Genomic DNA, 13,709 nt, shown 5'->3' with positions numbered 1-13,709 from the left:
GGAGTGGGGGAAGGGGAGGGGAGGAAGGGGGCGTAGTTCATACATATATTCCACAGTTGGGTCCTTTTCTCTTTTATAATGTGGCTGGGACAAGTATTCTCAGATGTATGACTGGAATAGGTAAGGTCAGCATAACATGAGATAATAAATGGGATAAAATAGTAAAATTATAAACTTGTTGTGACCTATTTTGGTCATAGGGTCAATGAATGAAAAGAAATATAAAATAGTAAACACATGAGATACACAATTTAAAGGAATGAATAAATGAGATAATTTGGTGAAATATAAAATAACCAATTAAAGGAATGAAAGTAAATATAAAATGAATTAATAAATGAGATAGAATATGGTGAAATATAAAATAAACAAAGTAAATATAAAATGAATGTAATATAAAATACACAATTAAAGATAAAATGAGTTATTATTTGAATGTCAGTATTTATACAGTGTGGGTTAAGATCTATGTGTATTTTTAGGGTTGTGAATATCGTCCCTTTTACTTTTTATTTGATGGCAACACCTTTTACTTTAGTATATACACTGTCATCTGGCTATGACCATCAGGTCAATGGTAAAATATAAAAGCATTTAAAGGTTGGATAAAGAAATGAAAAGAAATATAAAATGAATTAGAATAGTAAACAATGAGATAAAACGGTAAAAACATGAATGGAATAGGACTTAATGCAAATATGACCATCAGCTCAGTGAATGACACAATTTACAGGAATGTTAAAGAGAAATATAAAATGAATTAAAATAGTAAACAATGAGATAAAACGGTAAAATATACATAATTTAAAGGTTGGATAAAGAAATGAAAAGAAATATAAAATGAATTAGAATAGTAAACAATGAGATAAAACGGTAAAAACATGAATGGAATAGGACTTAATGCAAATATGACCATCAGCTCAGTGAATGACACAATTTACAGGAATGTTAAAGAGAAATATAAAATGAATTAAAATAGTAAACAATGAGATAAAACGGTAAAATATACATCATTTAAAGGTTGGATAAAGAAATGAAAAGAAATATAAAATGAATTAGAATAGTAAACAATGAGATAAAACGGTAAAAACATGAATGGAATAGGACTTAATGCAAAATATGACCATCAGCTCAGTGAATGACACAATTTACAGGAATATTAAAGAGAAATATAAAATGAATTAAAATAGTAAACATTAGAGGTTCTGCATTGTGGATTCTAGTGCGTATCTGTGGAAGTATGGTGCGAGGGGGTTGGTGGGTTCGTTTTGCGTTTCTTCTCTCATGGTCGTGGCGATCATCATGGTTATCGGGGGGGTTTGGCTTGTGCAGAGTACTTTTGTGATGTATCCAACTCCGAATTTTATAGTATGCACACACACTACTAGGATAACAAATATTATTACTGCATACATAATGTACCGAACTACCACTGCTCCTATTGTACCAAGTTTCTCGGTCATCCAATCGGACATGGTATACGTTGGGGGGATGTGTGCGGCTCTGGAGATGTTGTGCAGGTGTTCAATGATGCTTGGTATAGTCATGTTGTCGTTTGCAGGTATGTAGACACAGCATTCTTGACCGATTAGTTTACATGTTCCTCCAGTACTAGATAGCAGGAAGTCCAGTGCTGCTCTGTTCTGCAATGTCATCAATCTGATTGATGTCAGTTCGTTGCTGACGAGTGACAGTCCTTCAGCATCTGTGTTGGCTAAGTCTTCTATCAGTGTGGATAGGTCTGCGATTTGATCTAGGGCTGACATCACACCATAGGAGGGGATTAGTGCTCTGAAAAAGTCGCATGTCTTGCAGGCCCGGTCATGTGTGTGGAAGTGATTTGCGTGGCGTGTCTTTCTAGTCAGTGGGTGTTGTGGTAGGGTCGGTGTCACTCTCATGGCTGGCACTAAATATCCTAATGCACATGTGCCTTTCCATCCGGGTGGAAGGGACGGGTAAGCTTATGCGCCACATATCCAGTAGGTCCCAGGCGGTGCTGGTGTTGTCGTTCGTTGGGTGGTGGGGGTTTCTTTGGTTGTGGGTTTCAGTGGTGTCTTTACAGGGTGGATGTTGTCCCAGGGTGGTGTTAATCTTTGTTGGCGGATGGGGTAGATATTGTCTCTGGTCCGGGGGGATATCGTTCTTCGTTTGCGGGTCGCCTGGGGCGCTTCACAATGTTCCAACACCCCGACATTCTTTCCCCAACCCTTTTGAGATACACATTCTGTAAACTTCACTGGGGTAATAGAAACTGGTATTCCATTTGTATCATGACTTTGTCGAATCTTCATGTTTGATTTTGTGCAGCTTTCAGCTGTCCCTGTGGACTTGTTTAGAGAGGCTTTGTGGCATTCTGTTAGTGGGAGGCCCATTAACGGAAAACCATCTTCGGTAGAATGGGGTATTAAGCCGCATACATAGCAATTTGATTGGTTAGCAAAATGTGCGACTGCTTGGCTTAGCTTTAAATATAGGTTGTTGCGGTGACTGTTAACATATCTTTTGGTGCGTTCAACTGCTTTCCCCTTACCGCCCTTAAACCCATTGGTCCATGATTGAGGTTCGTCCAGTGTCGCCCACACAATGCATCCCGCTATGCCACATGCGATGATTAAGCAGTTCCAGTTGGTGGTAATTTTTCCTATTGTTATTGGTCTCATGGTAGATTTGCCCTTTTGCAGTGGGATGCGTGGATCCAGGATGCTTTTCCGTCGCACTTTACTGCCGTGTCCGTTACTAGCAGCACCTGAAATGGACCAGACCATCTGGGGTTTAGTTTACTTTTTCTTTTGAACACCATTATATATACATAGTCACCTGGGTTCAATCCATGACATGGTGTTGTTGGTGGTTGTGGTTGTGCCTGCCTCACTAAGGGGTGGAGCCTCTTCATCTGGGCACACAAAGCTTTGTAATAGTTAATAGCAATTTCGTCTGCTAGCAATAACTGGACTTGTGATAACGGGGGAAGCATTGTGGTTGGTGTCGACATTGGACGTCCAAATAATATCTCGTGAGGTGACAATCCTGTTCCTCTGTTTGGCATTGATCTCATTTGCATTAATACTAAGGGGAGGGCGTCGGGCCATTTAAGGCCTGTCTCTGTACATGTCTTAGCTAGACGGTTCTTGATGGTTGAGTTTTGTCTTTCTACCGCACCTGCACTTTCAGGGTGGTAGGGTGTGTGCAGGTGTATTTTCATGCCTAATGCGGTAGATAAGTTGTTTATCAGTTGTGCCGTAAAGTGCGTACCTCTGTCTGAATTTATGGAGTGTGGACACCCGAATCTTGGAATTATTTCTCTGACTAATACCTTAGCTACTGCTTGAGCGTCGTTGCGTCTGCATGGGAAGACTTCGACCCATTTAGAGAACATATCTACTAAGACTAGCGCGTACTGGTATCCCATGCTTTTTTCTAATTGGATGAAATCCATTTGGATGTTAACAAACGGTCCCCAAGGTGGTGGGTGGGCGCCACGTCTAGTCTTTATAGCTTTACCTATATTGTGTTGATTGCATACAACACATCTTGAGCAGTATTGGTGAGCTAAACTGGTGATGCCTGGCGCGTGCCACTGTGAAGTGATACTGCCCACCATTGCGAATTTTGACACGTGGCTAAGTCCATGTGCTAATCTTACTAACGGGGAGGAGTTGTTTTGGAGCTACAACTCTTCCGTCAGCATGTTTCCACATGCCGTCTGGCATTTTGGAACAACCTGCTGACGTCCATACTGGCCACTCAGATGTCGCCTCTGCCTGTAATGAAACGACATGATCAAAAGTGGGAGTATTATCATTGGCGATTGTGATAGCCATTTGTTTTACCAACAGGGAAGGGACGGTCGCTGCCCTTTTGGCACAGTGATCCGCTCTGGCGTTTCCCTTTGCAACCAGAGAAGGAGAAGAAGAATGTGCAACACATTTTACAACAGCCAATAGCTTAGGAAGTAAACACGCCTCTAGTAGGTTAGTGACTAATACAGCATGTTTGATGGGAATGCCTGATGTCTTAATGAACCCTCTGTGTTTCCATATTAATCCCACATTGTGCACTACATTGAACGCATAACTTGAGTCAGTGAAAATTGTAGCAGACTTACCCCTGGCCAACACGCACGCTCTCGTCAAAGCGAAGATCTCCGCTGCCTGTGCTGAACAATTATTAGGTAGTTTTGCACTTTCAATCATCACATGGTCATCAACAACAGCGTATCCAGCATTCAAATCACATCCATTAGTGTGTCTTGACGCGCTACCGTCAACATAATATACTAGATCACTGTTAACTAGTGGTGTTTGTTGTAAGTCGGCTCTGGGTGAGGTGACAGCTGAGATTGTATCAATACAGTTATGTGACATTTCGTTATCCTCATATAGGGGAACAAAATTTGCTGGGTTTATTGGCGGTGCACGTTTTATGGTCAGTCAGGTAAAAAGATCTCCTTCCCCAGTTGGGGGAGCAGTTAAGTACCAGGTGAACAATGGGGGGAGTGTGGGAAGGGGAGGGGAGGAAGGGGGCGTAGTTCATACATATATTCCACAGTAGCCAGGATCAATCTGAAACTATACTTATATTCACCACGGTATAACACGCGAACGTATCCATGAAAAGATTCATTCTTTTTCACAAATTGAACGATAGATAGTTGATGTCAAATGGGCCATAGTATTGTATCCATAGCTATAATATCGAATATAGATATAGCCAGGGAACAAAATAAGTACCCGCCAAGTGCCAATGACGGGCAGATTTAAGGTTTGGCGAGTAACAATGAGAGGTCTGCCCGCGACCTGGCGAGTAACAAAAGAGTTCATTGTATCGTATCGTGGCAGATATCGGCAAATATCGTATCGTTGTCCAAAGAATCGATATCGTATCGTGACGAAACTGGTGATTCCCACCCCTAGTAGAGTCCATACACCCAACACCAAATCCATAATTCCTTACACGTAACGTGTCTGGCTGTGTGACGTCAACTTGTCAGCATGAAAATGACAACCAAACATGGCACTGCAACTAAATAACACAAATACAATAGGCACATTTGTGACTGTTACAAATATAACACGTTTTATACTTGTGCTACAAGATTTTGGCCTGTGCTACAAAACTATCAACCTCTGTAGCACCAGTGCTATGTGCAAAAAAAGTTAACGTACAGCGAGTAGATCAAGCATCTGGGCAAGTATACATGCCCTGATGCCTCAATGTATGGCAGTGTAAAAAGGTTGGTTGCCCTATAATATATATATATATATATATATATATATATATATATATATATATATATATATATATGCTGTAATTAAATATATAAATGTAAATATTATTATTTTTAAATGGGTTACAATTACAAATATGTGGAAGTGGAACCATATGGAAGGAGTAAGCCTGCCGCTAAAAAGAAAACCCACCGCGCCTTTCTCAGACGAAAAAGAAAGTTTCGAGAGGAGTGGAAGTTTGAAGACAGACTAGACTACAATATGATGCAGGGGTGGTGAGTTGAAACTGTGTGTGTGTGTGTGTCCCGACCCCACTTCTATGTTTCAATAACTTTTTTGCATTTAAAACTATTAACGCTGACTCATTCCTTCAGTCCACTCAAAATTATGCTAATATTCCTTATGTTGTTTATGATATTAATTGAAAATAGCATATGAAAGTATTATATAGTAATAATAACATGGCGATATACTAAAAAGCTATTTATAATTTTTGGCTGGTAAAAAAATCTGCCTGGCTGGTAGTTTTTCAAATCTACCAGCCAAATGGCTGGTAAGTCAAAAAGTTAATTTTGTTCCCTGGATATAGCCCTGCAAACACCGCCACGTATCCCTATCTCTTAGAGCGTTGGCCCAGTAGGAACTAAGATGCTCTAGGCCTCCGGCGCTGAATGAGTTAAAATGAAAAATAATGCTTGGATAAGTACTTGAAAGTCCTTGCATTTCATTTTCCAACTTCTGTGGGAACCCTGTTTGTACAAAGGAGGGTCGCCGTTTTGTTTTTTACATAAAAACCATGACTAGCCATTTCCCACCGGACCCCTTGACTCAAGTTCTGTAATGTCCAGGAGCTGCCAATCAAATTGTCTCGGTTGAGCTTGCAGTGATCGAGTCGGCAAGTAGCTCATATCCACTCCAAAGGCATGTTAGAGAAAATGCTACACATCCTCGACCCACCACTAGAGGGCACTGTCATGTAGTGAAAGCAACACAAGCAACTCAGTTATACATTCTCTCTCTCTCTCTCTCTCTCTCTCTCTCTCTCTCTCTCTCTCTCTCTCTCTCGCTCTCTCGCTCTCTCGCTCTCTCTCTCAGGGAGGGAAGTCGGAGCCGAAGGAGATAGGAGGCAGCAGCGTTCTGTATGACAACAACCCCAACCTCATCAAACCTATTCCTGTCAAGCCTAATACACAGGTAACACACACACAGGTTTTATGTAATATTTATGTCATTATGTAATGACTCCTTAGTTTTACATACGTTTTACATAGGTTTTATGTAATATTTATGTCATTATGTAATGACTCCTTAGTTTTACAGAGTTTCTACATATTTTATCTTGATCACATAAAAAAAACATGAAATGTATATATGGTCCAATGTATTTTCTATCAAGCTTATGTTTGTAACTTCCCTTTACTACATACAGTATGATCTCATTATGCTAAAACATGCAGTCTGTCAATCAATAAATAATTTCCCCCTCAATTCCCAGAAACTTTCAAGACCGAAGGTTATCGTAGGACAATTTAATTTAAGATGATCTCTCTCTCTTTTTATTTTCCTCCCTCTTCCAGGACACTGAGGCTGGTGAACCCAGATCTCTCTCGCTGGCCACTCTGTTTGGCTCCCAACTACATCGTCAACCGCCGCCTCCCAAACCCGACCCCACAGTCTCTCCCATGGGTGCCCCGAGGACAGGGTTAAAGGGCATCAAACCAGGAAGTGGAGTCCGCCCCGCCGTAGCCCGCTCCCTCTCCTATGACGACCCTGCAGGAACAAGGGGTACTGTTACAGGGGAACCTATGGTCAGGGTAGGGCCGTTAGCAGGGGGTACCGTTACTGGGGAGGCTATGGTCAGGGTAGGGCCGGTAGCAGGGGGTACCGTTACTGGGGAACCTATGGTCAGGGTAGGGCCGGTAGCAGGGGGTACCGTTACAGGGGAACCTATGGTCAGGGTAGGGCCGGTAGCAGGGGGTACCGTTACTGGGGAGGCTATGGTCAGGGTAGGGCCGGTAGCAGGGGGTACCGTTATTGCTGGTGGAGTTGGGGGTCCCACGGGAGGTCACGGTCCCATTATGGGGTCCGGAGATGAAATGGGGAGTCCTGCCGGGGTTAGGGGGACTCCAGAGGGTGTGAGGGCACTCGGCGGGGCGGGAGCACCGTTGGGTCCTGTGGCTGTTAGGGGTCCCGCTCTTGGAGGAGGTCCAGAAGTCTCAGCTAGTCCCAGTAGCTCCAGTCAGCAACAGGGCCAACCGCAGCACTGCCCAGCCATTCAGAAGCTGATGCAGGGCCAGAGAGGGGGAGCGGAGGTGCTTCAGACCGTGTCGGAGTCCCCTGAGAACAGGCTGTGTGAGAACGGCGCATCACAACAACAACAACAACAACAACAGCAGCAGCATCTTCATCACCAGCATCACCACCACCACCATCATCATCAACAACAACAGCATCAACATCAAATCCATGCAGACCCGATCCAGAGACTATTTCAAACCCCATCAGCTCCTCCCACCATCTCCTCTTCAGCGCCTCCTTGTTGCTCCCACCCCCCTCCCCTGCGGCAGCCCCCTCTCCTCTCCTCTCTTCAGCCAGCGCAACCCTTATTGGTCAATCCTATGGGATATCCCCACCTCCACCTTCAGCACAGCCAACCGCTGTTCTTCAGCCCCACCAAGCCCCACCCGGAGGCACAGCCTAACAACCAATTAGCACATGCAACAGGTGGGACTTTATTGACTTTTTTTATTATGTGGATTTAGAACATTCTGGCTGCTTCACCACATTATACCCAGTGTAATTACAAATCTATTTTCCACATACATACATACATACATACATACTAGGGCTGTCCCCGACTAAGGATTTGGATAGTCGACTATGATTGGCCGAAATGTGCAGATAGTCGACTATTTGTCGACTAAGTATAATTATTTTTATTTTTTTTTGTATCATTCCATTTGGGCTGTGGGGGGGGCTTAATGTCTGAAGGAGTTGACTGAAGGCTTCTTGTCCTCTGCAAAAGCATGCAATTGGTCCACTGATGGATACATCTTGATATTTGTCTAGTCTAGTGTGTTCATTAGATGGGTGAAATCCTCTTTCAGTGCCTCTGCCTGTTTTCTTAGGCAGTTAGCCTCTGGTATGCGTGCCATTAGCGTTAGCCACGCTTCCAGGCCTCTTTTCTTTTGGAAAGAATGATAAAAAATATTTAAAAAAAAATATAATAATTACATTTTAAATCTTTTTTATTTATTTTTTATTCTACTAAGAGGTTGGCAGTCGACTACGGCTCCTTTCGATCGATTAGTCGACTATTCGACTAATAGGGGTCAGCCCTAATACATACATACATGGCAATATCTTTTGCTTCAATCATATACAGTACCGGTATATATGTATAATAAAACACAAGATTTTTGTGAGAGCCAGCAAATCACCAGGGTTATCAAGTGGGCACCTTCCTTCTCTTGTGTTTCGTTAAGTCTTAAGTCTTTTCTGGAAGACTCAACAGTTTAGGATATATATATATCGTTTTTTATTTACAGGAATATTGTATCTACTGTATTTATTGTATAATAATACAAAATATCAACAGTGTAGGGCTGTACCGAATGTAATTTTATTTCTTCTATTGAAGTTTTCGAATGAAGCTTCGAATGTCTGTTGTCGTATTTTATGACGTAATAAAAAAAAATATATATATATATTTTTAATATCCTCAAACAAAATCCTCAATTTGAATAAAGTGATTCATCTGATTAAATTAGTATTTTTTTTTTAATTAAATCAACTTTCTTTAATGAATATAACTCGTCAGTTTCGTCAACATATATATAATCCAATAAGGGCACTGTTGGTATGGGTACGAAAGTGATGGTGACGTCTTGATGTAGCGCCAAGCGGATGCAGATAGGCTACATGATACATCATTTATGATAAATGTTTTATTTAAATTCTTATGACTAGTCTATACTAGACTATGACTATAATAGTATAATACTATAATATTAGTGTAGCCTAATATTTATCTGCAACTGTGAAGAAAACCCCCCATTGGTTTAAACAGAATGAATAGACGCATACATTTAATAAATAAATAATTATTATTATTTTTTTTATATATTTTTATTGTTTTTTTTTTTTTAAGATTTTTCACATACAGTTACTTACATTACAAAAACACACATTGGGACAGAAGGGGGGGGGGGGGGGTCCTCCAGTTCATCTATGTCGTCATCCACATCGTATGCAAGCAAAAACAAATCAAAAAGAAAAACAAGCTAAAAGGAAATCTAACCCAGACAGGCACTGTACAGTACTGCACTTGCCTCGAGCCCATTCACATGTAGACATACATATATACATATATATTTTTTTCTATCCAAAGTCTGTCCATACAATGGGGCATTGGGCCCTTAGAAGGATCTGAGAAATTTCAGCAGGAAAATAGTCTAATAGTGGGGCCCACACCTCCTGAAAGGAAGCGTTGTTGCCTCTATGCATTGCACAGAGTCTTTCATGGGGTAGCACACGAAGATCTCTCTGTACCACATCTGTATAGATGGAGGCCTATCCTTAATCCAGTTTATCAGAATGCATTTCCGGGATGAAAGCAGAAGTTTATCAAATAGTTTGAATTGTAAGGGTGTCAAATGAATTTCCTTTGATGGGAGTCCCAGTAAAAAAGCTCCCGCATCCCTCTTTATTTTCACTTTGAAAATGTCGCTCAACTCACGTGCCACTTGGCCCCAGAACCTGGATAAACACTTACATTCCCAAAAGTAGTGATAGTAGGTGCCCAGATCTGTTTGACATTTCGAACATAAAGGAGATATTGAACGGTCCATTTTGTTTAGTAACACAGGTGTGATGTGTAATCTGTGAAGAATTTTATATTGTGTTTCTCTTAGTCTGTTACAAGTATAAACCTTTTTAACTGAGTCAATGGCCTCCTGCCAGTCGTCTTCAATATATTCACTATTAAATACAAATTTGAATGTTGATTTAGAATTTGAATGTCGACGTTATGAATGACGCTTCGAACTATTCGGTACAGCCCTACAACACTATAATAATGTGTCCATATACGGTATCTCCTCTACAGGTGTGACTGTTATGCAAGGCATCATGCCCATGCAGGGTCCTGGTGGCCTGCCAATTCACTCTCAGGTCATGGGTCTGCAAAGTATACAAGGTAAACATCAAATCTATCTGACTATCCGTCTGTCTGTCAGTTTGTCCGTCCGTCCGTCAGTCCTGTGTAGATGTTACTAACGGATAATAATGAACGTGTCCCACCAGTCGTGTCCTCCCAGATGCCAGGGGTGGTGTCTCCCCACGAGCTTCTCCAGAGGCTGCAACTGGTTCAACAGGAGCAGACCCTGACTGCTCCTGAACCCCCCCGACCATCCCCAGGACTGGCCCCCCGCTTCCCAGTTGCGGTCCCAACTCCAGGCCCGTGCTCGGCTTTGGGCCCTGGCCCGAATCAACCTGCAGCCTCTACGGGCCACAAGGCCTGCCTGCAGTTTCAGGTGTGCATTGGCTTTGTTTTTTCTTTTGATCAGTAGTTGTTGAATTAACTTGATGTTTTCAGCTTAGTGGGCAAAGATGACTAAGGAAAGACGCAGACATACTGTACTTTAACACTTTGGACGCCAACAACGAATTAACACGTTGTTGCCCGCCATTGCGTTGTGCGCCAACAACGAAGGAACACGTTTTTGGGATCAATATTTCATTTTTTTCACCATGGCATAATTCATCCAGCCTCCCTCCGGGACGCAGCTAGACCCTGTTCTGATATTGCAACGCCTCAATACCGCCGCCTGGTGGATGTCGGGCGAGTTACACTCCAAGCCAAACCGGAAGTGGCGCTCGCCCGGTGCATCGAGGAAATTCATCCGGCAGTAATATCTTGTATCTAGATACACACTCGAGTGCATTGGGATTGCTTTCGAAACGCAATAATCAATATGATTTCAGCGTTTATTGCGTCATACAAACGGGAAATGGATCTAGCAGATCGACGTCAAATTATTGGAATATTTTTCCTCCAGTCTCATCTGCGAACGGTAAGAGGAAACTAACGTTATTTTCAGCCCGATTGTTTATTCATTTCACGGCAATCCATCTGCTCAACGTATCAACCCATAGTAACGCATGATGAAGCATAATGTATACCGATCATATACATTTGAATTTTTTAATATAGCGTGTATAGGAAAGAAACGCCAATCGATAATCTATCATCGTGTTGGTGACGGCAGCTAATGAGTATGCACGCTGGAGGGGGGGAGCCAATAAGACTCATCACCAAGTCCCACCCCCCAGCTGACGGCATTGTAGTCAGAGTCATAATCCCCGCCCCTTCCGGTGCTGCAACGGTGGCTTCTGGACAATCTCTCCTCCCTCCCGCCCGCCTGGCGCAACGACACCCCGGTGTTGCTGCAGCCGACAATCGCATACGGTGTCTCAGACATACTGTAGTCGACATGTGTCAACAAATGTACATGCCTGTTTGAATTTATGTTGTGCCATTGTTACTGTAAAAATGTAATGATTGTGATATGATGATTGTTTAATGAGACGATGAGCTGTATGTGTATGTCACTGGAATTTCCCTGTGAGGGATCAATAAAAGATATCCTTATCCTTATATGCGTCAGGGCCTATAACTCGCGTTTTAGAAATTTTTGAATTACTGCAGAAAACCTTAAAAACATACTTATATTCACGACGGTATTAACACGACAATGTATGAATGAAAAAATATAACGTTCCCACATCCGGAACGATAGATACCCGATGTTGAATGGGCCATAGTAATGTCGATATACCTATAATATTTAAAAAGTTATAGCCCTGCAAAGAAGGTAAACATCTCCATAGGGTTACAGCACTGGCAGACTGGGCCCAAGGATGGGTACAATGCACGGTGGACAATGTGTTAACACTATGGTCGCCGAAAACGCCTTAGGACGTCTTTCCTAGCCATGCTCATTCCGCCGAAGACGCCGTAACTCGTCTTTGATATCAATATTTCAAAAATCTGTGATCGGAATCATATTTCCCCTCCAGAGCCCTGACACACACTGAAAAGCTCCTCTCAACTCTCTAGCGGTTCAAGAGCGCCATCTGGTGGCCGATCGGCAGATCGAAACCGGATATCAACCTTTGACCCGGCAGGACTCACTCCATATGGGGTCCGGGCACTCGCTAATGTTAGAGAGACTCCGTCTTTACACAGTGAACATCGATCGGTGCAAATAACTCGAAAAAACAACATGATTTGGACGTATATACTATTATACAACCTGGAAATGGATCGGGTATTTCGACATCCCATAATGGAACAAAATTCTGTTCCACGCTCATCTGCCAGCGGCGCGAGGAAGCCACGGTAAGATTCAGCGTTATTTTCTAACGTCTTCTATACTAACTGCTATGATGAACATATGACCCACATTAGATGAATGGTATAACGTTGCCCACGGAATTATAAACGCCCCCTCGCCCATCCGGTCAACATCAGATGACGTGTAGTAACTTCCAGAACCACGTCCAGTTGAAATTTATTATCTGGCACAGATCGCTATCAAACTGTATTTCATCATCAATATAATGCATTTGGGGCTATAAATCACGTTCTGGAGAAAGCTGCAGAAAGAGATGAAAACATACTTATACTTTAGACCATATTTTAGTATGAATATGTGAATGAAAAAGTTTAACGTTGCTACACCATGAACAATACATATAGGACATTGAATGGGCCCTAATAATGGCAATCTAGCAATAGAATTTAAAAAGTTATAGCCCTGCAAAGAAGGGGAACTTCTCCATGTTAAATAGAGCTGGCAAGGGATGGTATATCATGAATTTTAATGATGGCGATTAAAGTGTTAAAGAATAATCCTAAAGTACTAATCCTTTATTTCAAAATACTAACTCTTTCCTTAAAGAATAATCTTAAAGTACTAATCCTTCATATCAAAATACTAACTATTTCCTTAAAGAATAATCTTAAAGTACTAATTCTTCATATCAAAATACTAGCTCTTTCCTTAAAGAATAATCTTAAAGTACTAATCCTTCATATTAAAATACTAGCTCTTTCCTTAACCCTTTCTCTGCCACGCTTATATCCATCCTCATACCATCCTCTGCCAGCTCTATTTGTCTATGGAGATGTTCCCCTTCTTTGCAGGGCTATAACTTTTTAAATTGTATTGCTAAATTGACATTACTATGGCCCATTCAACGTCAAGTATCTATCGTTTAGGATGTAGCAACGTTCTACTTTTTCATTCACATATTCATACTAAAATACGGTCTAAAGTATAAATATGTTTTTATCGTTTTCTGCAGCATTCTGCAGAACGTGAGTTATAGCCCTAAATACAATAGATCATCAAATGTAGTTTGATACCGATTGACGTCAGATTAAAAATGTCAATTGTACAAGGTCCTACACGTCAT

General features: G+C 41.7%; 1 protein-coding gene across 2 annotated transcripts in view; it reads left to right on the top strand.

The window, feature by feature from the left end:
* dcp1b (decapping mRNA 1B) overlaps positions 1-13,709 on the top strand; it is an 81,128-nt gene that overhangs the window by 36,367 nt on the left and 31,052 nt on the right. For both annotated transcript variants that reach the window (XR_014620558.1, XM_084330435.1), the window contains exons 6-9: positions 6,324-6,422; positions 6,806-7,952; positions 10,336-10,425; positions 10,533-10,762. Coding sequence is in view for 1 of the 2 variants with exons in the window: in XM_084330435.1 (XP_084186561.1) it covers positions 6,324-6,422; positions 6,806-7,952; positions 10,336-10,425; positions 10,533-10,762 (1,566 nt within the window). In the remaining variant the exon portion in view is untranslated. The remainder of the gene's footprint in view (positions 1-6,323; positions 6,423-6,805; positions 7,953-10,335; positions 10,426-10,532; positions 10,763-13,709) is intronic.

Source organism: Notolepis coatsorum (genome assembly GCF_963971535.1).
Source record: "Notolepis coatsorum genome assembly, chromosome: 15".
Taxonomy (NCBI): Eukaryota; Metazoa; Chordata; class Actinopteri; order Aulopiformes; family Paralepididae; genus Notolepis; species Notolepis coatsorum.
The sequence above is the reverse complement of the archived record's forward strand: the minus strand, read 5'-3'. Positions and strand labels throughout refer to the sequence as shown.